A 25,052-nucleotide genomic window follows, 5' to 3' on the forward strand; every position below is an offset into this window, starting at 1 on the left:
TGTAGTGGAATCCCAGTCCCTGGATCTTAACTGTTCCCTTTTCTTGTTCATTTTTCCCTCTTGTGCCTTCCTGACAGAATGTGCAAGGGAGGTATTTTTTGAGAACTCTTCTGTCCAGAAACATTTCTATTCCATCCTTGCTCATGATTAATTGCCAGAATAGAGAATTTTAGGTCAAACATCATTTTCAGTTCGAATTTTGAAGGTATTCTTTACTGGAATCGTGGCTTCCAGAGCTGTTGAGAAGCCCTGAGCCATTCTAATTTCGCCAGTCTTGGAGATGTGTTGTCTTTTCTTCCGGCACTTTAAGTGTTAAGCGTTCTCTTTTTCTCCACGGTTCTCTAGGATCACCTGTGCACGTGCCTTGCTGTGGTTCTTTTTCGTTTATTATTCATGGTCTTTTTCCAATTAGAAGCTCCTTTCAATCTGAGTAGTACTCTAGAATATGTTTATATTCGATCTTTCGATCTGAGTAGTACTTTCAATCTGAGTAGTACTCTAGAATATATTTATAAAATTATTTCATTTCTCCCTTCTCTATTTCTGAAAATCCTCCTTAAGATTGTTCTTTTTGGGTCAAGCCTCTCATTTTCTCATCTTTTCTTTTACGTTTCTTTTTGCCCTTTGTGTTGCCGAAAGATCAGCCCCCGTCCCTGACAAGTCAAATAACCCAGAGACAAGGTCTTGGAGCTTAGAAGAAAAGAGGCAGCTTTATTATTTTGCTGGGCAAAGAGGACTCACACCAGGCTAGTACCTTCAAAACTGTGAGCCCGTCTTAGGGTTGAGGCTTAGTGATCATATAGTGAGCAAACTGGAGAGTAAAAGGGGATATCAATCAACAAGTGTCTCTGGTGACACTTCCTCCTAAATGTTGGCGAATCTGTCCAACTTCATGGGACCGTCCGGTGGTCTGGAGGGTCATCAGCCTGCGACTTTCTTTATCTGATGAGACTCATCAGGCACCAGGAGGGACTTCGGAGGGTCTGGTTCCTCTCCTGAGGTTGTCGTCCGGTGATTCCCTTTCTGCGGGAATGACTCAAAATCCAAACATGATTGTAAATTTCAATTGCCAGAGTAAGGTAAAACAAACAGGAAAATTAGTAACTCCAGTTGTAACAGCAGGCCTGGGGCTGCAGGCAGTGTCCGGTTAGTCAGATCTGCTGACCCTTTTAAAAGCAAAAGGCAAGTATAAGGCCAGGAATTAGCCTAGGCAGAGTCATTTTATTATTCCTCTCTCATTTGTTCTACTGTTGGGGAGATCTGTTTTTTAAGTTTATTTTTCAACCAATCCGTTGACATTTGGTAGTGGAAGTTAGCTTTTAATTCCAAGAGCTTGTCTCCTGCTCTGCTGTTCAGTTTTAATGATATCCTATTCATATTTCAAATATACAGCATTTCTGTTACTTCTAAGGGTATTAATTACAGATAAGTTTCTTTTAAAATGTTTTCTTCTGCTTCCTATATTGTCTCTGTTTCCCAAGTGCTATTTTTGGCTTCTTGCTTGAATCTTTGTCATTCATGTTGAAGTGTTTTTCAGTGTAAGGTGATCTTCGAAATTCTGTTCATCTTCAAGAGTAAAGTAAAGAGTAAATATTTGAAAGCTCTGTATGTGTGTGTGTGTGTATGATTGTGTGGTGTTTCCTTTTGTGGGAAACATTCAAACACCTGCATCTGGAATTCTTTTCTCTAGGATCTTTTCAGCTCTAGAGAACGCCCCAATAACCAGAGCTGGCATAATTTTCAGGGCCTAGTGCAGAATGCAAATGTTGGGCTCCTTGCTCAAATTCAGGAAAAAGCCAGTTACAGGTACTAAAGCATGAATATTTTTCTTTAAAAATATTTTATTACTATGATATGATAGAGGTAATAATGATACACATATAATAACAGAAACTTACAAATTACAAAAAAAAATTTTTTGATGTCCTAATTTTATGTACAATAAATTATAATGCTTTATTCATGTGATTTCTTGATTGATCAACAGATTTTTTTCTGGTTTGCTTTTCTGCAAATTCACTGAATAGCTCACACAAATTTCTATTTTTAGCAATTTCTTTTCAATGTACATCACTCAAAGTGATGGCAGTCATTCTTGGCAAATGCAAGATCTCGAGATCTTAAGTGGTCCAAACGGAGAGAACAATATGAATAAAGGTCAAAAGCGGGGAGTGGGAGGAGGGGAGTAAAATAAAAGAATGGACAAGTCAGGTAGGTAGAAGTCACAACAAGAAGAGTCTTAAATATTAGGCAAAGGAGCTTCACCTAGTCCGTGGTTGATGGATTTAAACTGGAGGAGAATAGAGAAAGGAATGAAATACCCATGGACCACATATTAAGCATAGTTGCTTTACACATTTAATCATCATTTAATAGCCTCTGAACAACAGAAGTAATGTCTCCATCTTGGTAATGAAAAGCCTAAGCTTAGAGAGAATGAATTTTCCACTAGTGCCACAGCTAGAAAATGACAGAGCGGATATATGAATGCTGACATATCTGCTTGAAGAGTCCAGCTTCCTTCCATTACATGAATGGTGGTGTACTTCAGGAATGGTACCTCTGGCCTACTGACCTGCCTACTGACCATGATGGAAAGGAAAAAGGCTTGAAACCAAAAACCCAATTAAGGTTCTAATAACTGAACTGAAAGAAAATGATAGTGACAAGGAAAATAGAAAAGAGGAAATGCTTCAAGAGAACCTGCAAGAGTAGAGTCAATATGACCTAGTGAGTTCTTGGACACAGATGGTGAAAAATGACAGCAATGAAAATTTTCTCAGTAATTGTGAGATGTTAGTTCCACCAGCAAATAATGAACAGAGATGCAAAAAATCAGAGTGAGATGACAGGTGATGGAACACTGAGTTGGAAGTCATGACAGGACATCCAAATAGAAATGTCTGATGGGCATAGTAAGGTATGTGTCTAGAAAGGGGAAGAAGCCGTTGCTGAGGATGCATATTTAGAAGTCATTCACATAGAGCCAGAGCCACAAAAAAGGATGAGGTCACCAAGCAAGAGTGGATAGGAAAAAAAGTGCCAAGTACAAAACTGTAAGAAATGACCCAATTTAGACCATTCTTTCAGAAGCTGGGGAGATGTAAAGAGAGATGCAGCTATATTCTCAGAAAGCAGTTGTTTAAAACTCAGTTAAGACTGGAGTGGTCAGTATCAAACGTGTCCGAGAGGGTGCAGGAGAATAAATATGAAAAATGATGGTTGGATTGGAGACGCAGGGTCGTTAGCAATCTTTGTGAGATAAATTTCAGTCAAGGGGTGAGACCAAAATTCAGGACGGAGTAGGAAGTGAAAAGTGGAGGAAGTGAATGTAGAAATTTTTTTCTAGAAATAATGAAAGGAAGAGATGGAGATGTAAAAATATAAGAAATCTAGAAACAGAAAGGGAACATAGTCTAGTCCCCTCATTTTACAGATGAGGAAACTGAGGCCTATAGCAGTTAACCAGTACCATTACTTAACCTGGTCAACAACAGAGCTTAGACAGAAAACCAATAAAGATGGAATGGTAACTCAGGAGGGATAAGGATCAAGGGGAGATTTTTCAGTTTCCAAACAAGAGTCCATTTAATTCCTCAATTTCCGTTTAGGACCTGGCTTCCTTCCTCTGGTACCATAAACTCATGGTCTTGAAATTACTTTCAACATATCTGAAAGAAAGATCATCATTATCCATAGAAAACCATGCCTCTGATGGCTCACTTACCGGAGAAAATGCAATGGTGTTGGTTTGAACTAAGCAAAGGAAAAAGAAATTTGTTTATCACACTTTTTTCCTCTTAGAGGAATTTTATAGTCCTAAAGCCTGGAAGACAGGCAGGATTACTCATTAAATTTGAAATACATCACTATAATAATCTTGATAATACTCCTCCCTTTTCCATTTTGGAGATAGCAAATAACCCCAAGGCAACTACCCACCTACAGAAATGGGCACACTAGGGTAAAGGCATTAATTTAAACAAAACAAAACAAACAAACACCCAATTATGAATAATTCACAATGAGCTGGCAAACATCATTTTGCTAAGAGTAGCATAGTTCATCAAGAAACACCCAGATGGTGCATATATAAAGGCAAACGAAAACTCTGTTTGAGTAGGACATTTGCCGTCAGAGCTTACCTCTAGGAACAAGCGCGGCAGTCTGGACACCATGTCTGTGCGCTTTTCTTCTGCATCCAGACGCCTTGGCTCTTGCGGAGGAGCGGGCTCTGTGCGACTCTCTAGTGGGGGAGCTGGCTTTGGGGTCGGCAACGCGTGCGGTGTGCCAGGCATTGGAAGTGGCTTCTCTTCCGCCTTTGGGGGCAGCTCATCGGCAGGAGGCTACGGCGGAGGGCTGGGCGGAGGAAGTGCTTCCTGCGCTGCCTTCAGCGGGAATGAACACGGCCTCCTCTCCGGTAATGAGAAGGTGACCATGCAGAACCTCAACGACCGCCTGGCGTCCTACCTGGACCATGTGCGCGCCCTGGAGGAGGCCAACGCCGACCTGGAGCAGAAGATCAAGGGCTGGTATGAGAAATTTGGGCCTGGTGCTTGCCGTGGTCTTGATCATGATTACAGCAGATACTTCCCAATCATTGACGACCTTAGGAACCAGGTAAGAAACACGACGTCTTCAGGGTAAACACCCATGAGTAGTTAGTCACATATGCGCATGCGCGCGCCACCCCCACCCTCCCACAACACACACACACACACACACACACAAAAGCCTAAGCCATCACACAGCAACGCTTTGCTCAGCTTCTAATTTGGGGTAGTTTATTTATTAATATCAAAAATAACATATTAAAATTCTAATCTTCGAACATCACTCACTCATCATCTGGTATGAGGTATGTATATGCTTTAGTACTATTAAAATGTCAAAAACTGCCCAATATTAGCTATATATTTATAAGCTTTTCCATAGGTTTTTTTTTTAAATGGATGAGGTGGAGAGTAAAAGAGGTTATACTTAAATTTTCCATTTTCAAAAATCATCTTATTTTTGAAGACAGAATGCCTAAAACAGTATAATTTCATATGTGATTTTCTTTCAAGGAAATCTGAACTTTTAAAAATATGTCCATCATCTTATTATTGGAGACAGAATTCCAAAGACATTAGTATAATTTCATAGGTGATTTTCTTTCAAGGAAATTTGAACTTTTAAAAATATGTCCTCATTCTTAACTCTCCATTTATCAGATAATTTCTGCAACGACAAGTAATGCCAATGTTGTCCTGCAAAATGATAATGCAAGACTAACAGCTGATGACTTCAAACTAAAGTGAGTAGAGAAGAGACATCAAAAAAAGTGACATAAGCATTTCCTTCTTTTATTTAGGCTCTTTGAGGTCAGCTCCATTCTTTGCTTTGGCTTATTTGTTTTAAAACAAATGTATATAAGAATGACTGACTGAATTACATCTTTTACTTGGGAAAGTTGGGGCTTGACACAAATGAATGTCAAGATCATAGGAAAGAGAATTTTGAATATTCTCATTCTCTTGCTTCCAAAAAAAAAAAAAAGTATGCATTGCAGTATGGGCGATCCACCTGAAGTTTTGAGTATATTTTAACAGTGTGACCTGAAAGCTTAGTTGGAGTTTTATGAGGACCGAAAAAGTGATGACTACTGTGATGAAGTTTTCCAATTATTTTTCTAAGGTTTGAAAATGAACAGGCCCTTCACCAGAGCGTTGACGCGGATGTCAGCAGTTTGCGCCGGGTCCTGGACGAGCTGACCCTGTGCAGGACAGACCTAGAGGTCCAGCTGGAAACGCTGAGCGAGGAGCTGGCTTACCTCAAGAAGAATCACGAGGAGGTAGGTGCTCTCCCCCCACCCCCTACTCCTGGTTTCACAACCGGCCTTCCTCCCAAATTAAAAAATGCATTTCAGATGACAAACATAGTATCTTGAATCAAATATTCAAGAAGGAACTTGTCGATTTCTCCATACGGCTTAGATTATTTGAAATGTTTCTCTGCATCCCCCTCAAATGAAACAAACGGTAACAGAAGTTTCTAACCCTATGGGTCGTGTCTGTCTGGCTCCCTTTAGATATAGCCAGATCCTAATATGGTTAAACACTTTTATTTAAGGAGATGAAGGCTCTGCAGTGCGCGGCCGGAGGCAATGTGAACGTGGAGATGAACGCGGCGCCTGGCGTGGACCTCACAGTGCAGCTGAACAACATGCGGGCCGAGTACGAAGCTCTGGCGGAGCAGAACCGCAGGGATGCGGAGGCCTGGTTTAACGAAAAGGTAAAAAGCACGCTGTTGCGCGCTGCCGTGGCACCGGGTGCTGATGCAAGCATCACCCTAACAAGGCTCCCAACGTTTCAGAGCGCTTCGCTGCAGCAGCAAATTTCGGACGACGCTGGCGCCACCACCTCAGCTCGGAACGAACTGACCGAGATGAAACGTACCCTCCAAACCCTGGAGATTGAACTTCAGTCCCTCCTAGCAATGGTAGGTAAAAATTATGGAAAAGATTTACTTTGGAAGTTCAGAAAAATTAAGTTTCCTTCCACCTGATCATTAATTTCGTTTTTAGCCGTTCATTACTCCGCTTGAAATAAAACAGACTTGCGTTTTTCACCAGAGAATCCTCTGCCTGAAAATTATACCAAGATGCTAATAATTGTGAAACATTAGAAATTAACAAGTATAATTCTTTTGAGGTACTCGAGAAGGAAAATAGTTTTTACCTTGAATCTTCTCTCCCAAGTCAAAATATCAAAAACCACTGCCCAGGGAATGCAAAAACACATTTGCACCCCTCCTAGTTTCTTCATCTAGCCTTCCTTTTGGCCACTTAATTGGAGCCCTTAACAGATTCCTTTCTAAGTGGCATAAACAAGCAAAGTAGAGGCATGAAGGTTGCCTGTGAAGCTAAACCTGCATGATGATAATGGTAATCTCTTTCATTAAGGGTTTGCCCAGGACTTTCACCCACAGGCATCCACAATCAGCCTGGGGCTTGGGCAGAGCAGGCTTTATAATTCATGTCATTATTTTCAAGAGAAGACTCTGAGGTTGAACGAAGTGAAGCAATTTTCCAAGAGCCCCATTGTTGGATATGAAGGAACCAGAATGTCTCACCAAATTTTCCAAATCCCAGATCTAAGTTTTTCCCACTATGACTAGTAAACCTCGAGAAGAGGCTATACATGTATGTAAAATTTTTGCAGATGAATGGGTAAGACAACTTCATCCTCATTCCATATAAAATTAGCACAAGCCCCTGTCCATGAGATAAACCCTGTATTAACCCATTTGAATTCACAAGCCAATGAATCCAACTATTTAAAGCCATTCTTTTCCCGGGGGTCATTCTAATTCTGGAAAGTTTATACAGCTCACTAGAGGATTACCTTTTTAACAGAAGAGCTATAATCCTCATGAGACAAGGCTGTCATAGGATAGAAATGAGATAGCAAAGTGTAGGGGGACTTTTATCCCCGGAAAAAGTGACAAATTGTGCCAGACTGTACAAGCACAGGATGTAAGTCAGGGGCGGAGCTTTAGTTTTCACTTTTCCAACACTCCTGGGGATATGAGTGGCCCTCACCACCAACTGTGTTATTCTCAAATAGATTAAAAATAGTATATCATCTAATAAGGGCAATAATCCATGCTGAACAAGAGGAATCTTTCAGGTGAATATGGTTATTATGTCAGGATAACTCTTTGAAATATCTCTTAAATGCCTGGCCTTATTCTAAAGCAACAGTGCAACATTTTCTACTAAACTATGTCTTGCTGATCCACAGAAACACTCCCTGGAGTGCTCCCTGACAGAGACTGAGGGCAACTACTGCGCGCAGCTGGCCCAGATCCAGGCGCAGATCGGGGCCTTGGAGGAGCAGCTGCACCAGGTCAGAACCGAAACCGAGGGCCAGAAACTGGAGTACGAGCAGCTCCTTGACATCAAGGTCCACCTGGAAAAAGAAATTGAGACCTACTGCCACCTGATCGATGGAGACGATGGGTAAGTCCTGTTTCCATTGAGAAAACAATTTTAAGGTTATTAAAGACTTTTTGAAATCCAATACAGAGTATCTATGATCCAGGTCATATGTACATAAACCCCTTCTAGTTTATGCTTAAGAATAAACATAAGAATCCAATCTTATGATAAGATCTCCATAAGATCTCCAATCTTACATCATTCATCTTAAATCAGTTGCCTTAGCAAAATACAATGAAATAATTAATACAAACTTTATACTTTAACAGCTCTTGTGTTAAATCAAAAGGCTACGAAGGACCAGGAAATCTGATAAGAGGTAAACAAAAGCTGTGTTGAGCATTCAGTGTTTGTTTGTATATGTTTCAAATGATGAGTTCATTATTTTCCCTTTATGAATTTGATCAATTCTAACAATTCATATGTGTCATTTTAGACTCATCTAAAACCACCATGGTTAAAACAATTGTGGAAGAAATAGATCCTCGTGGCAAAGTTCTCCCAACCAGAGTTCATGTTATGGAAGAGAAGTTTACCAAAACCAGCAACATGAAGGGTGAACAGAGGGTGCCTTCTTGACCCCAAAAAGGGTGCCCCTAAATCCAGATGTCAGGTCGAAGCTAGGTTCCTAAATAAGAGCCCTCTTATTTTTCTGCTTTTCTTCCAATGAACTAAGACAAGTTATTTTTAGAATAGTAACATTTCTTTGGCTTTCTTTATGGTGGTGTTTCAATAAAAGTTCTTCCTGTTGCAAGTCATCCTCACTGGTTCTGGTCAATCTTTACATTATAAATATACCCCCCAATGGGAGCTGAATTTGTTTTTAATTTCTTCCTTTTAATATAATGGTCTTTGCAAGCTAAGAGTAAGTCTAACAGGCAAACTAGTTGGTGTCTTTTTCACGTCTTTGTAAAATTCTAAACCTTCCTTCCTTCAATAAATACTTGTTGAACACACACTAAGCACCAGCAACGAGAATAAAACAGCTAACAAAATCCAATCACCTTGTGTAACATGCTCACAGAAGTGGAAATAAGGAATTGAAGAATCAGAAATAAATAGAGACTAGAACAATACAAAAGATCAACAAAACTAAGAGTTGTTTTTTTGAATAGATAAAATTGACAAATCTCTAACTAGACTAACCAAGAAGAGAGAGGACTCAAATAAAATTATAAATGAAAGAGGAGACATTCAACTGATGCCAAGAGAACACTAGAACATTTATACGCCAACAAACTGAATAACAAGAGAATCATAACAGAATACTAGAATATTTATATGCCAACAAACTGGATAATCTAGAAGAAAGAAATCCCTGGAAACATACCACATACCTAGACTGAATCATGAAATAGAAAATCTGAATAGATCGATAACGAGTAAGGAGATTGAATTGGTAATTGCAAACTTGTCAGTGAAGAAAAGCCCAGGACTAGGTGGTTTCACTGGTGAATTCTAATATTTAAAGGAGAATTAATGCCAATCCTCCTCAAACTCTTTCAGAAAAATTAAGGAAGTGGGAAAACTTCTAAACTCATTTCACAAAGCCAGCATTATTCTGATACCAAAGCCAGACAAAGACACTACAAGAAAATTACAGACCAATATCCCTGGTGAACATAGACACAAAAATCTTCAACAAAATATTAGCAAACAAATTCAACAGCACATTAAAAGGATCATAAGCCATGATCAAATGGGATTTATTATCCCTTGTATACAAGACGGTTCAACATACACAAATTGATAAATGTGATACACTACATTAACAGAAGGAAGGAGAAAAATCATACGATCATCTCAATAGATGCTGAAAAAACATTTGACAAAATTCCAGCCCTTGCATATAAAAACACTCAGCAAATTAGATATAGAAGGATGTACCCCAACATAATAAAGATCATATATGCCAATTTCACACTAACATCAGACTCAGTGGTGGAAAACTTAAAGCTTTTCCTCGAAGATCATGTCCACCCTCTCCATTTTTATTCAGTATAGTACTGGAAGCCCTAGCCAAAGCAATTAGGCAATAAAAAGAAAATAAAAGCCATCCAAATCAGAATAGAAGAAGCAAAATTACCTCTGTTTGCAGATGACATGATCTTATATACAGAAAACCCTAAAGACTTTATCAAAAACTATTAGAACTGATAAATTCAGCAAAGTTGCAGGATACAAAATCAACAGAAAAATAATCAGCTGCATTTCTATATTGTAACAAATTATCCCCAAAAAATTAAGGAAACAATCTCATTTACAACAGCATCAAAAAGAATAAAATACTTGGACGAATAAACTTAACTGAAGAGAGAAAAAACTTGTACATTGAAAACTGTAAAACATTGATAAAAGAAATAAAGCAGATACAAATAAATGGGAAAACATCTATGTTCATAGATTGGAAGAATTAATATTGTTAAAATGTCTGTACTACCAACATTATCTACATAGTCAAACAATCCCTATCAAAATCCCAATGGCATTTTTTTACAGAAATAGAAAAAAATGATTCAAAAATTCATAAGGAAACACAAAAGACTCTTAATAGCCAAAGCAGTTTTGAGAAAGAACAAAGCTGAAGGCATCATACTTTCAAATTTCAAAATACATTACAAAGCTACAGTAATTAAAACATTACAGAAGATATACAAATGGCCAATAAACTCATGAAAAGAGGCTCAACATCATAATCATTAGGAAATGCAAATCAAAACTGCAATGAGATACAGCCTCACACCCATTAGAATGGCTACTATCAAAAAAATAGAAAATAACCAGTGTTGTGAGAATGTGGAGAAATCAGAACCCTTGTGCACTGTCGGTAGGAATGTAAGATGGTACAGCTCCTGCAGAAAACACTACTACTGCAGTACCTTAAATAATTAAAAACAGAATTACTGTCTGATCCAACAATTCCACTTCTGGGTAAATACCCAAAAGAATTGAAAGAAGGGTCTTGAAGAGGTATTTTCATAGTCATGTTCACCGCAACATTTTTCACAATAACTAAAACGTGGAAGCAACTCAAGTGTCCATCGAGAGATGAATGGATTAAGCAAAAGGCGATACATACATACAATGAAATATTATGTGACCTTAAAAAGCAAGGAAATTCTGACAGATGCTACAACACGGATGAACTTTAAGGACATGATGCTAAGTGAAATAAGCCAGTCACAAAAAGACAAATTCTGCGTGATTCCACTTACATGAGGTACTTGAGTAGTAAAAGTGATAGAGAAAGTAGAATGGTGGTTGCCAGGGGCTGGGAGGAGGAAGAAATGGGGAGTTATTGTTTAATGGGTATAGAGTTTCAGTTTTACAATATGAAAATAGTTATGGAGACGGATATTGGTTGCACAGCATTATGAATGTATTTAATGCCACTGAACTGTACCCTTAAAAATGGTTCAACGCTAATTTTACGTTCTGTGTATTTTACTGCAATGGGAAAAAACAGTATGGTACTGGTATAAAGACAGACATAGGTCAATGGAACAGAATAGAAAGCTCAGAACTAAACCCACACGTGTACAGTCAACTGACTTTTGACAAGGGGTCAAGGATACAACATCGGAAAATGGTAGATTCTTCAACAAATGGTTTTGGGAAAACTGGATATCCATATGTAAAAAGAGTAAAACTGCACCCCCTACTCTACACTAGACACAAAAATCAGTTCAAAATAGATTAAAGACCTAACAGAGAGGAAGTCTTCCTGAGATTGGTCTTGGCAATGATTTCTTGGATTTGACACCAAAAGCAACAGGCAATGAAACCAAGAATATAGCCAGGACTTTTCAACATAACTTTCAGGAGAAAACTAAAAATAATGATAACCGACACTTATACTATGTGCTAGGCTCTGTTCTAAGCATCATTTAACTCTCACACAACCCCATAAGGTATTATCATCCTCTTTTTATAGTTAAGGACACTGAGGCAGAGAGTGGTTGAGTAATTTGCCCAAGGTCACACAGGTGGTAACAGGAGTTGCTAGAAAACTAATCCAAGCAGTCTGGCTCAGAGCGTGTGTGCTTAACATAATTCCATGCTAGTGAGAACCTCATGCTTCTACCTTCTAGCAAGAGAAGGGATAAAAAAAACTAAGTGCATTCTAACTCCAATCAGTTTCACATTAAGCAGTTGTCAGAGTCTCTTTCTCAAAGAAACCAGGGAAGCCATTTGGTGAGAGTAATTAGCACAACCAGAATTGATTCTCAGAACAAAAACTAGAAATCTAGTGACAAAACAAAACTCATTCACATTCAAGAAATGCACATTTCTTAACTTGGCTAACAGAAGCATAGAATGTGAATGTTAAACAACAGCAAAAGATATGGAAGCCTGTTTGAAACTAAACGCTAAATTTATCAAGGGAAAAATCAGCGTACGATCCTTAGAACAAGATAATGTGAGGAACAACTTTATCCTGAGATAAGCAGACACGAACACTGCGTAACTTAAAGGTTAACGCAAGTCAGTTATTTCTGAGAACCCACCATAGGCTCATTATATAATGAATGTTCTAATACCCAACAGATTCTCAAGAAATGCTAATGACTTGCAGTTAAATATGCATTTCTTACCGTGAATAAAATAACCACTCTCAGGGAAGAAACATACAGGCAGAAATGACCTGGAGAATTTGTTAACTCTAAACTCCACTTCCAGAAAGGACTAAAGCACACCTAAACTTTTGTAGCAATTATTAGTTTGCGAGAAATCTCAGATTAAGAAAATTGAAGAGATTTCAGTAAACAGATGACAATGTTTCACTGAGTTGAGCATCATACATTCCAGTCCTGCTTTGATTTCAAAATTCTTTGTGATGTGTGTGGCCACTTAGCTTCCCAGCCAACTCATCTCCACAAGGCTTCTAATAACATATGCTTAAGTTACTACACCAAAGATTATAAGTTAATTGGTATTTACAAAATATCTAGAGATAAGTAGATTACGTTAATAACACTTTGCAGGCTCATAATACCTCTTATCCAAGAAACTCAAGACTTATCAACTACTCCACTGACGACATACTCTGTTTTTATTGTTTTATTCGTGGGAAACCTGAGCAAAAGATTAAAATTTTGACCAGGTCACTACAAGTCTCTGAAGATGAACTGCATCTCTTGACTCATCACACATTGTTCTAAACATGGACCAAGGATCTGAATTACACTTTTACTTTAAATAGTTTTAAGTACTTTTGGTCCAAAATGATGGGTTTTTATGGATTCTGGTCTGCCAAATATTCCATATCTTTGGGGGGATAATAATGTTGGATGTTTTTCAAAGTATTCAATATCCACAACATTGAGAAATCTCTGCCAGAAAAATGACTGTTTCAAAACTCTCTGAACCCATGATCAGTTAACCAATCAATTTGTACCATTCTAAGTCATAGAGGCCGGACCCTGTATGACGTGTCCAGTTTATCATAATAATTTAAATAATTAACATTTACACAATGTTTGTGCCCTTCAGACTGTTTTGTAGTCATTAATTATTGGAACTGCTCAACATTCATCTGAGACTATTCAATGTTATTATTTTCATTTGCCCAACAGGGAAAAGAAGGACCAGACGGGATAACTTCCCATAGGCATCAAGGCAAGAAGAGGAAGTCTGTTTACCACCGACACCTAATCTTCTATCTAGAGAACCATAATTATTGGTTCTCTAGATAGAGATGAAAACACTCCCCTTTTTCATATACTTTTCTCCCTACTCACCAACATGAAGCTCCCTTCTCAAAATAACTTACATTGCCTTAAATACATACATGAAAACTGAAAAAAAAAACACTAAGCCATATTTTTGAGGTAGAAAATGAACAATTTAGAGACTCAAAAGTTAGTTGAATGGACATTCTGCTCCTGGACTAAAGCAAGAAATCTCAATACGAATCATTTTTGGTCATTGCCACATATTCATTAATTTTAGTTAAATTGCTATGCAAGTTCTGCAGGACTTTTATTATTTCCACTTTCAATTTTAAAAATCAATGAAAGAACTCCCATGTCCAAAATATTGCTAGGTCTTGAGAGCATCTGATTTTAGTAAGAAAGAAAACACTCAGTACTGCATGAGTAAGAAAGATATTTCATAGCACTTGCAGGACAGAAGCAGGAGACATTTTTCATTTGAATTATAAATACTTTGTTATAAAGGAGGGGAAATCACCTAAAATCTATTTCAGAGGTCAAAAAGATGTGCATTTACTCATATTTAATTTTGATTTTTGAAACTATGATTTAGTGTTACTCCACCTGCACCTTTTCCATAAACACAGACATCCTTAGGGCAGCTTTCTACCTACAAACTGGACACTATTAAAAATCACCCAATTATGAAAAACAACAATTAGCATGCGAGTAATATTTTATTAGAGACTGGCACGGTTAAGACTGCAATGAGCTACTGAATCGTATAAAAGGCCAATGGAGCTAATGTCCATGGATGGGGTACCTCAGCTCTGCTCCTCTCTGAGAAAGGGTCACTGGGCTGTGCTGTCTCCATGTCTTTTCAGCTTTCTGGTGGATCCAAGCAGCTCTGCTCTCAAGCCGGGGCTGCTCGGTCCTCTGGTGGAAGAACAGGCTTGGGGGCTGGGAACGTATGCAGTGGGTCAGGAGTAGGCAGCAGCTTTACTTGTACTCTTGGGAGCGTTTCTTCCGAAGGAGGTTTATGTAATGGTGGTGGAGGGTTGGCCAGTGGTGGAGGGTTGTCCAGTGGTGTCTGTGCTGGTTTTCTTGGAAATGAGCATGGCCTGCTCTCCGGAAATGAGAAGGTGACCATGCAGAACCTCAATGACCGGCTGGCATCCTACCTGGGCCATGTGCGCGCCCTGGAGGAGGCCAACGATGACCTGGAGCAGAAAATCAAGGGCTGGTATGAGAAATATGGGCCTGGTTCTTGCCGAGGACTTGATCATGACTACAGTAGATATTTCTCAGTCATTGAAGATCTTAAAAGGCAGGTAAGAAATACACTTTTACAACAAACTTTGGGTGTGTATAACCTTAAAAAAAAGACAAAATAGAAAATGTGCTCGGCAAATTTATGTGATGTGGAATTTGCTCACTCTACACTCCCAGTGCTTAGCACACCGCCTGGCAATAAGATTTTGTAGACTTCATTAGTGAAAGAGAAATTGTTTCCAAGTAGAATTGCTTCACTGATCTTATATCTAACTCAGACTTTTTGATCAAGAGTAATAAAAGTTGGAGGAGGGTATAGCTCAGTGGTAAAGTCCATGCTTAGCATGCATATGGTCCTGGGTTCAATCCCCAGTACTTCTATTGAAAAAAAAAGAAGAGGAAGAATTTTTTTAAGAGTAAATAAAGGTGTCCATGATTAGAAAAACTTACACTTCAGCTCTTAAGCTCAGAAGAAAATCCAGATTCCTCTAATGTAGAAAAGATGACACTAAAATAGATGCTTGATGAGTTAAGAAGAATCACACTTGGTATATTTATACAATGGAATACTATTCAGCCATAAAAATGACAACATAACGCCAATTGCAGGAACATGGATGTCCATGGAGAATGCCATTCTAAGTGAAGTAAGCCAGAAAAAGAAAGAAAAATACCATACAAGATCACGCAAACGTGGAATCTGAAAAAATAAAATGAACATAAATACAAAACAGAAACAGACTCATAGACATAGAATACAAACTTGTGGTTGCCAGGTGGGTGGGGTGGGAAGGGACAGACTGGGAGTTCAAAATTTGTAGATACTGACAGGCATATGTAGAATAGATAAACAAGACTATACTGTATAGCACAGGGAAATATATACAAGATCTTGTGGTAGCTCATAGCAAAAAAGAATGTGACAATGAATATATATGTATGTTCACGTATAACTGAAAAATTGTGCTCTACAGTGGAAATTGACACTGATTATATTGTAAACTGGTTATAATTCAGTTTTTAAAAGTGAATAAATAAATAAGTAAGAATTATGGGAAAGCAGTAAGAATGTTTCAAATGCAGTATCTGTCCTAATAAAACAAAAGAAGAAGAATCACACTTAAATCTGGAGTCTCCTTTGACGTTTGAGACTTAACATTTTGCACAATCTACCCTGTTTAGATTATTTCTGTGACCACCTGTAATGCCAGCATTGTTCTACAAAACGACAGTGCCAGACTGACTGCTGATGACTTCCGGCTGAAGTAGGTAAATATAAAGTAATTAATTATAATCTAGGTAAAAATACTACAGTTGGAGTAAAGAACATAGATTTCACTTTAAAAACCAACGTGTTTTTCTAAAGTCAGACTAGATCACTGAAGAAATTAAATTAAATATGCCCTGATAAAAAGCTGTCACAAATTTTAAACAATATTTTTATTCAACTGTTAAGCACATTGGACGCCAAAAATCAACTCTGAAGAAACAACTCCTCCCAAATAATATTCATACATCAGTGGGTATCCCAAAGGGTTTCATCACTTTGCTGTCACCAGAAGCTTCAGGAGTGTGTACTGAACGTCGTATCTTTCAGTACATGAGATGTCTGAAAAAGTTACGCTTTGGACCGCCTACGATTATCATTCTCAAGCACTTTAACAACCTTCCAGGTTTGAAAATGAGCTTGCTCTGCATCAGAGTGTTGAGGCTGACATCCACGGTCTTCATCAAGTTATGGATGAGCTGACCCTTTGCACGACCCACCTGGAGATACAGTGTGACGCACTCAGTGAGGAGTTGATGTACCTCAAAAAAAATCACGAGGAGGTAAGGAACCCTGCGGAGTAACTCTGTATGATACCCAATTTCCTTCCTCAAGTCTACTGCTCCTTTTGTTTTTTTAAGTATAGTTGATTCCCAATGATGTGTTCGTTTCTGGTGAACAGCATAGTGATTCAGTTATACATACATATACATATATATTCCTTTCCATATTCTTTTTCATTATAGGTTATTACAAGATATCGCATATATAGTTCCCTGTGCTCTACAGTAGGACCTTGTTGTTCACCTATTTTATATAAAGTAGTGTGTATCTGTTAATCCCAAACTCATGCCATTTGCAGCAACATGGATGGATCTAGAGATGATCATACTAAGTACACTTGGATCTTTTCTTCTGGACGGGGCGTAATTAAGTTTATTTATCTGTTTGTTTTTGATGGAGGTACTGGGGACTGAACCCAGGCCCTCCTGCATGCTAAGCACACACTCTACCACTGAGCTATGCCCTCCCGCCCCATCATACTAAGTGAAGTATGCCAGACAGAGAAAGACGAATATCTCATGACAGCACTTATATGTGGAATCTAAAAACATGATACAAATGAACTTATTTACAAAAGAGAAACAGACTCATACACACAGAAAACAAACTTACAGTTACCAAAAGGGATGGCAGGGAGGGCTACATTAGGAGTTTGGGATTTGCGGATACTAACCACCACTCCTTTCATAGCAGAGTGGGACTATCAGTCAAAAGTCTACCTTGATTATAATGCAGATCCCTTTGCCAGGAAATGAAAGCCCTGCAGCGAGCAGCCGGGGGGAACGTGAACGTGGAGATCCACGCCGCCCCCGGGGTGGACCTGACTGTTCTGTTGAACAACATGAGGGCCGAGTACCAGGACTTGGCAGAGCAGACCCGCAAAGATGCAGAGGCCTGGTTTAACAAGAAGGTACATCTGTGGCAAATCACACATCACGGGCTTGTTTAGGAAGACACTGAGAGGGTCACTAACCCTATGACAATTATGCTTCAGAGCACTTCGCTGCAGCAGCAGATTTCTGACGATGCGGGAGAGGCCGCGGCAGCCCGGAATGAGCTGATGGAACTAAACCGCAATCTGCAAACCTCGGAAATAGAGCTTCAGTCCTTCGTGGCCATGGTTCGTCGGAATCAGCATTGACTTGAATGTGTGTGAATACACACATACATATAACTAAAAATGTATTACATAGACATAGATATATTACCTATCAAGAATTTTGTCCATAACATCACTGTTGACTCACCAATCCCAAAACTTGAAAAAAGGGGGGAAAAAAAACTCTTTTCAATGGAGAGAAAATGTCTTTTGTTAGAAACCTGGCTATTGCCCTTGTACAAATGTTTTTTTACACCTTGAGAATGTTTCAAAAATCTGAACGTGTCTTTTATGTTACTCATGAGCCTGGCTTTGTTCTTTCAGAAAAGTTCCTACGAATGCTCCTTGGCTGAGATGGAAGGCACTTTCTGCCTTCAGCTCCAACGAATCCAGGAACAGATCAGGGCAATGGAGGAGCAACTACAGCAGATTCGAACGGAAACAGAGAACCAGAAGCTGGAGTACGAGCGGCTTCTAGATGTCAAAACAGTTTTAGAAAAAGAAATTGAAACTTACCGCAATTTAATAGACGGAGAAGGAAGGTAAATACCACCACGCGAAAAAAATCAATTTTACATCGACTAAGATTTCTTCCTATACACGTATACCAACATTGTAGCCTAGAATTTCCTACTCTAAAGAACTTACCTTAGGAATTTATTACTGCAGCCAAGTGAAATGCACATAGGCAGCAAAATCAGATTGCTAAGTATATAAAGTAATTGTACCTATTATTCATAGAGAACATTTACATATGGAATGTTGAACAATTCCTGTACTCCCAAATTGCTTTCTGTGATTTAATGTTGAAGCACATTTCTTATAATAACACATTCTATTATTGCTTCACTAGTTACCACCCATGCACCCTGTATTAAGTGGGTTATTACATTTGAAAAGATGAGCAAGGAAGATACAGGAAGATGTAATTGGAGAAGTCACCACGGCTTGTTAGCCAAGAGCAACAGCCCTGAGTGTGAATCACACCCCTGGGTGAACTTGAGCATGTTGTTTAAGCTCTATAAACCCAGTTTCCTTATTGGTAAAAACCACAATAACATCAAAACCATACACTTATCTCCTCTGAACCATAGTGCCTCGCTGTGGAGGTAAAATGCATGTGACAGTGGCTAGCACACAAAAGGTACTTGGTTATCAGTGGCTATTACTAAATGCTTGTCCATGGTCACACCGTGAGTCAGTAACATCTCATGCATCCTCCAAGGCCAGTGTCAGCCCTCGACAGCCTACTCTCAGAACCCAATAGTGACTGCTTCCTCCTTTGGACAAAGTGCTTACCACATCATTCATTTTTTTCACTTCTCTCCCAGCACGTTTCATGCCATGTTCTAGATGACTTTTTGCATGCATACACTTAATTTTCAGCAGTGTAAACTGCTGGTATCTTCACTCTATATTTTCTCCAGCCTCTAGTCTAGAACCTTCTGCATAGTAGGCACTTCAAACATGTTCACTGGCCAGGTGATTGACTTCAAAAGTCAGAATGAGAACTAGGAGTCCCCAGAGTGCTATATATGAGTTAATATCTGGTCACAAGGGAATTTATGATCATAAATACCCACTTAATCTCTTCTTTCACTGGATCGAAGTCATGAAAATGTACTAATGTCTCTTAAACATAAATTTGAATCTTACTGAAAACTAGAACTTCAAAACTTTTATTACCAATTCAAAGTTATTTATGAGCTCCCTAATGAAAGAAAAAAATGCAATAATTTTCTCTTCTCTTCACAGAAAAAGCAAGGCCACATGTTACACATCAAAAAGGCATGGGCCCATAAACTCTGAAAATCAAGTCAAAGGTATAGAAGGGTTTTTTACTTGTGTAACCCTTTTCAACTCCAGCAATTGTATTAAATAAGTCACTTATTTGTAACCTTAAAAAAAAAACTGTTTCTAAGTTTAGCTGTAGTGAATGAAGGAATAATGGGTCATTATAAGAGTTCTTAATGTTTGTATTTCATATTCCTGTAGGACAGATGCGGTCAAATTATGAAATTACTGAAATGAGGGATTAATTCCCCCAATATCTTTCTTACTTAGAATTTTCCCTGTTTCAGTGCTTTGATGGCAGAGCTCCTATATTTTAAAACCACAAAAATAGGGGTGTTTTTAAAAGAAGACATGACTTGCTCCAGGCCTCTACTTGGTCTGATACTTATGTTTTAATCTGTGTTTCACTTGTGCTTTCAAACACCAATTGTTCTCAAAGCAGTGGTAAATACAAGATAGCCCCAGGCCTTGCTAAACATAGACTTCCCACACAGTATTATATCTCAATTTATGGCAAATTTGCAAACACTGTTTTTTAAAAGCATACCCATTATACCCATTGTGACTTAACACCCTTCAACCTGCTAAGAATGAGTACTAAACTTGCATCTACTTTCTTTTAGACTCAAAAGAAGAAACTGTTATCAAAACAGTGATGGAGGAGCTAGACCAGCTCAGCAGTGTCCTTTCACTAAGGATCCACCCAGTTGAAGAAAAATCCTCTACAATAAGCAATGTTACAGTGGAGCAACAAGTGTCTTCGAAAGTCCCAAAATGAGGAGGAGGAATTTTTTTTTTTTTATAGTCTGCCTTTGCAAAATCCCATTGGCCAAGGACCCCTAACGAAATGACTCAATTCTGTTTCTACAAATAAAAGGCTAGAATGTGTTTTCCTTCTCTTCTCTTTCTCATGCTCTTTGTAATCCTTCTCAGGAGTAGGAAAAATCTGGCTCTGTCCCTACTTTTTGTTTGTTTTATTGGGGGGGGAGCTCATTTTTGCCTTTTCATTAAAACATTTTCCTGTTGCAAGTTATTTTTTGCTAAATCCGGTGCTTCTGAATTTCCATGGTGTTGATCTCAATGTTACAGTCCTAAGGAGATGCTAATAAAATGAAGTATTTCACTTACAGTCACATTTACTTCAGTACATGACGGGATAAATTGGAAGGAACACTGGCCCTAATCTCTGGTCCCAGATCTGTCCCTGGTTCACTATATAAATGATTAGTTCTCTTTGCATTTGGGCTTCCGCGAATGCAATAGAAGGTTGTACCCATTGAGCAATAGGATTGGTTCAACCTTATAATGCCTAGCCTGCGGGGGTGATCAGCTACTGTTAGTTTGTTCATCTGAATCTGGAGAGCTGCTTTTCCATTTTATAATACATGCATCTCTCTGCCCTTCCCATGGGGTAACTAAGCAAATTTAGATCTGGACTACTCAGGCCTGGGATGGTTCTCAATCTTGCTCACATCTTCCTGCACACAATATTCTGCCTGATATCCTGACCAAATTCTTTTAGAAAGTGAAACTGGAGCTGGATAAGCAGCAAAGTTCTAGGCTCTAGAGGTTCATTTTGAGACAGGAAGGGGGCAGGGCACAGCCATTCAAGGAATGAGACAGCAGTTAACAACAAAATGGTGAAAGACTCAACCCCCAGTAGGCCTTGAGGCTCAAGATGGAGGGAGATTTAACTTCTAGTAGACCTTGAGCTTCATTATATGCTTATTGTAATATATCAGCATGGTGAATAACAGGCCTACAGGCGCCATGACAGTCCCAAGGCTAGCCACAAAAGGTCAGAGTGGGAAATGGCCACCTTCCTGGGAATCCCAGCCCCTTCCCCAGGCTAGTTAGACTGGTTCTTCCATTTATTTGCATAGGAAGCTACCAAAGCCATAAAAATGGGCAACACTGCCCCCTCGCGGCCCCTCTCTCTTTCTTGGGAGACAGCCCACACTCTGTCTATGGAGTATGTACCTACTTTTACTCTGAGCACCCAACCCCCACACCTCGTGGCCTTTCTCTTGCTTCTTAATGTATCTCTCTGAATAAATCTACCTTTACTCAACTGTGGCTCACTCTTGAATTCTTTCCTGCGTGCAGCCAAGGACCCACACTTGGCGGGGCACGTCCCAGGGGCTCAAGCGAAGCCGGGGACATGGCCCTCCTCACGGCCCACATCCGTTTTTTCTGCATCAATTTCATTTGGGGAGGTGAGGCAGGGAACTCTGCAATAAACTAGATTTTCAATGTGCATGACAAGGCATCACTAAAGGGTTTTAACCAACTGGTATCACGTCCTGTGGAACTCAAAGTGGCCCATAAACATGGCACATAAACTCAAGGCACTGAGACCTATTGAGGTTGCAGCTCCAAGTCTCAAGGATGGTCTTGATTGCTATTGTTTCCTACGTCTACATAAAGTAGTTGACCTCAGCGCAGAGGTGTTGATACAGCTGCAGATTACCTTTTCCATGGTCTTCATGTTATGAATGGCCCCAAGTATGGAAGCCATAACTTCAGTGATGTAGAGTGGATGGAGTTAGGTTAGAAGTACCTTCAATTTCAGGACCATAATACCTAGATCTTACATTTATTGAATGTGCTTTAATCTTCCTTTCCATGAATTAACCTGTTTGATTTTTACAAAGGCTTATAAGGTAGGTGCTTTTATTATTGTTATTTTACATATGAGGACATAAATATTCAAAGAAATTTAAGTAATTTCCCCAGAGTTACACAGTTGACCTGTGATGGGGTCCGAATTCAAATCCCGAGCTCCTTCTCCACCATGGTGACCAGAGTCTCAATGTCCAGGGAAAAAAGTCAGCATAGGAATTTCACCCAAGCACATTCTATTTTCACACTAAGATTCCATTGCCATCCAAGGGGGATCATAATCCGGCAGATCCTTGTGTGCATAATCAGCAATGACATGATAACAAGGAGCTAATGTGAAAATGTAGTCTTTTCCTCTCTGCACATCACCCATCCCCAGCACCAGCCTTCTCTGTCACCGTATTGATCAAATGCTGGTCACCAGATATCTCCCTCTCTTAGGCTACAGACTACCTCATTATGCCTTGTTACTGTCTCATTCTGAGTAGTAGAGTCAACATCTCACAGAAATTGAAGGACTAGAACCACAACATCTGCTCTCTTAAGACATCTGGCTAATCCACCATCTTACACCACAACGTTGGACCCTCTTTCTCTGTGACCCCAGTACTAGTCACTCCTTGTTCCCAAGAGAGTTCTTCTTTCCAAGAACAATCTAACTTCCATTTTTCTGTATCTACTCTTTCCTATTCAGATAAATAAACTTGTCTGTCCACATAAGACAGATTTATAGTTAACACAAGCTTAAATTACTAGTCAAAAACAAACATTTTTAGCTAACAATGATACTTCTTGAAATGAGGGCTAGAAAGCTTAAGTACTCATCCACATTTCTAAGAAGTCCATCTTAGTGAAAAATAAAAATAAAAAAGTGAGAAACTGTTATCAATAGTTAACAAATCCCAAAAACTTGTATTGGGCACGCTTAATCTTTGACTACCAAATCTCATCCAGTATTCATCATTCAGACACCATGGCTAAACAGAGCATGTCCTAGACATTTCACCTTCAGGCTCTTGCAAACAAATATTTTGTAGAATAGGTTGAGAAGATACTGCCCTGAAAAATCAGGACCAATAAGAATACAGAACATCATCAGCATTCATGGACTCTGGAGTAAAACATAAACTAAGGAATCAGGCAGTTTCTTCCTCCATCAGCCCTACAAGGACAGCAAAGAGACTGTAGAGGAAAGACACAAATGATATTGTGCTATATTAGAACCTCCTGGTCTCTGTTTCCAATATTTTGCATGTGCCTTGAGACCCTGGGACTCACGCAAGAATCGCATTCTTGAATGTGACCAATTTGAGGCTATATCCGATCATGGTGCAGAGTGCTGCCACCTTCTTTCCAAAAACACACTGTACTGAACATGGCTCTTCTCTCTTCCCATACCTCACTAAAATGTAATTTAAAGAATGAAAAAGGTATAAAACTACAAAGATTTTTTTTAAGTATACGAGAAGAAACAGGTGAATAAAAAAGAAATTTGGAAGAAAGAAAGTGGGTGGAGAAAGTCTTTCTGGTTCAGAACAGTGGAAGAAGCCCCAAGAACAGCAACAACAAAATACATGTTCAAGGAACCAGCTGACCTCACAGAATCCAGGAGAGATTCAGGACTTAGAGGAACCAAGTGTGATGGAGGATCGAACTGAGGGATGAAGCTAAGGGCAGGGTGATTGTCAGAGATGAACTTAGCATAACACTAGTAACACATAAGCTTCAGGGCCCCTCATTAGTACAATAGGGGCCCTAGAATTATGTTTATATGGCCATTTTGTAAAATTTACAAAACTAAGATAATTTTACCATAATTGGTTAAGTTTTCTATCTCTTTCCACTCCAATTTCCCCTCCATCATCAGTTTCCCTCAGGTCTGGTGACATTTAAACATCCATAAGCATTTCAAGGACCCTTCTAAGATAGGGTGACCATAAGGTATTGTCCAAATGTAACACCTGAGAGCAAAGGATGCTATTAACCAGGCACACTAGTAGGCATGAACTGATCTACTGTAGGCATATGGACACAGAGTCACTCTAAGTCAAGAGGAAGTTGGGTTGAGCATAGTAGGATATATTTATGAGGTCCATGGGAGGCTTCTAGGAATATTCCGATTGCCCAGTGCGCTGACTCATTCGTGAACGCATCTCAATTGAATTATGCTAGAAGAAGTCAGACTCAGGGGCACATACTGTATTCCATTTATATGACATTCTAGAATAGGCAAAACTACACACGTAGAGAATTGATCAGTGTTTTCATGGAGCTGGGGCTGTGGGGACAGGTTGACTAGGGGTATAAGGGAATTTGGTGGGTTAGGTAACAGAACTTTCTTTATCTTGATTGTAGTGGAGGTTCCATGACTATGGGTTTGTCAAAAGTCATAAAACTGTGTGCTTAAAAAATAAATTTAATTATATGCATATTAAACCTCAATAAATTTGGCTAAAAAGAACTGACAAAATAAATTTAAGGATTCTATCTTCAAGAAAAATGATAATATGTTTAGCATTATTAATAATAGCAAAAAGTTGGGAATGATCTGAACAAATTACTTAATATTAGGTTTGGTCCTAATTAACAATAACAAAATAACAAGATACTATGCAGATAGAAGTTTATTTCTCTCACACACAAAAATTCAGAGGTGGGGAGAGGGTATAGCTCAGTGGTAGAATCCATGCCTAGCATGCACAAGGTCCTGGGTTTAATCCCCAGTACCTCCATTAAAAATAAATAAATATATAAATAGATCTAATTACTTCCCCCTCCAAATAAAAAAAACAAAAAAAA

The 25,052-nt window shown here is 39.0% G+C and overlaps 2 protein-coding genes across 2 annotated transcripts; both read left to right on the top strand.

Annotated features, from left to right (window-relative positions):
• The first annotated feature begins 4,108 nt into the window (after positions 1–4,108).
• KRT27 (keratin 27) lies at positions 4,109–8,739 on the top strand. Its single transcript, XM_006214289.3, has 8 exons — positions 4,109–4,620; positions 5,214–5,296; positions 5,677–5,833; positions 6,112–6,273; positions 6,355–6,480; positions 7,785–8,002; positions 8,251–8,300; positions 8,418–8,739. The coding sequence occupies exons 1-8, from the start codon at positions 4,177–4,179 to the stop codon at positions 8,558–8,560; spliced, it is 1,383 nt and encodes a 460-aa protein (XP_006214351.2). The 5' UTR covers positions 4,109–4,176; the 3' UTR covers positions 8,561–8,739.
• Positions 8,740–14,417: 5,678 nt separating this feature from the next.
• LOC102526144 (keratin, type I cytoskeletal 26) lies at positions 14,418–20,816 on the top strand. Its single transcript, XM_006214288.4, has 8 exons — positions 14,418–14,966; positions 16,090–16,172; positions 16,581–16,737; positions 17,487–17,648; positions 17,733–17,858; positions 18,162–18,379; positions 19,593–19,660; positions 20,255–20,816. Exons 1-8 carry the CDS (start codon positions 14,508–14,510, stop codon positions 20,407–20,409), a joined length of 1,428 nt encoding a protein of 475 aa, XP_006214350.2. The 5' UTR covers positions 14,418–14,507; the 3' UTR covers positions 20,410–20,816.
• The last annotated feature ends 4,236 nt before the right edge of the window (positions 20,817–25,052 follow it).

Source organism: Vicugna pacos, chromosome 16 (assembly GCF_048564905.1).
Source record: "Vicugna pacos chromosome 16, VicPac4, whole genome shotgun sequence".
Taxonomy (NCBI): Eukaryota; Metazoa; Chordata; class Mammalia; order Artiodactyla; family Camelidae; genus Vicugna; species Vicugna pacos.

Excerpts from the sequence above, each read along its gene's own strand:
- KRT27 (XM_006214289.3), top strand. The coding sequence starts at position 4,177 with ATGTCTGTGCGCTTTTCTTCTGCATCCAGACGCCTTGGCTCTTGCGGA. Across the intron at positions 5,297-5,676 it reads GCTGATGACTTCAAACTAAA|GTTTGAAAATGAACAGGCCC; the intron begins GTGAGTAGAGAA and ends TATTTTTCTAAG. Across the intron at positions 6,481-7,784 it reads TTCAGTCCCTCCTAGCAATG|AAACACTCCCTGGAGTGCTC; the intron begins GTAGGTAAAAAT and ends GCTGATCCACAG.
- LOC102526144 (XM_006214288.4), top strand. The coding sequence starts at position 14,508 with ATGTCTTTTCAGCTTTCTGGTGGATCCAAGCAGCTCTGCTCTCAAGCC. Across the intron at positions 16,173-16,580 it reads GCTGATGACTTCCGGCTGAA|GTTTGAAAATGAGCTTGCTC; the intron begins GTAGGTAAATAT and ends ACAACCTTCCAG. Across the intron at positions 19,661-20,254 it reads CTCTGAAAATCAAGTCAAAG|ACTCAAAAGAAGAAACTGTT; the intron begins GTATAGAAGGGT and ends ACTTTCTTTTAG.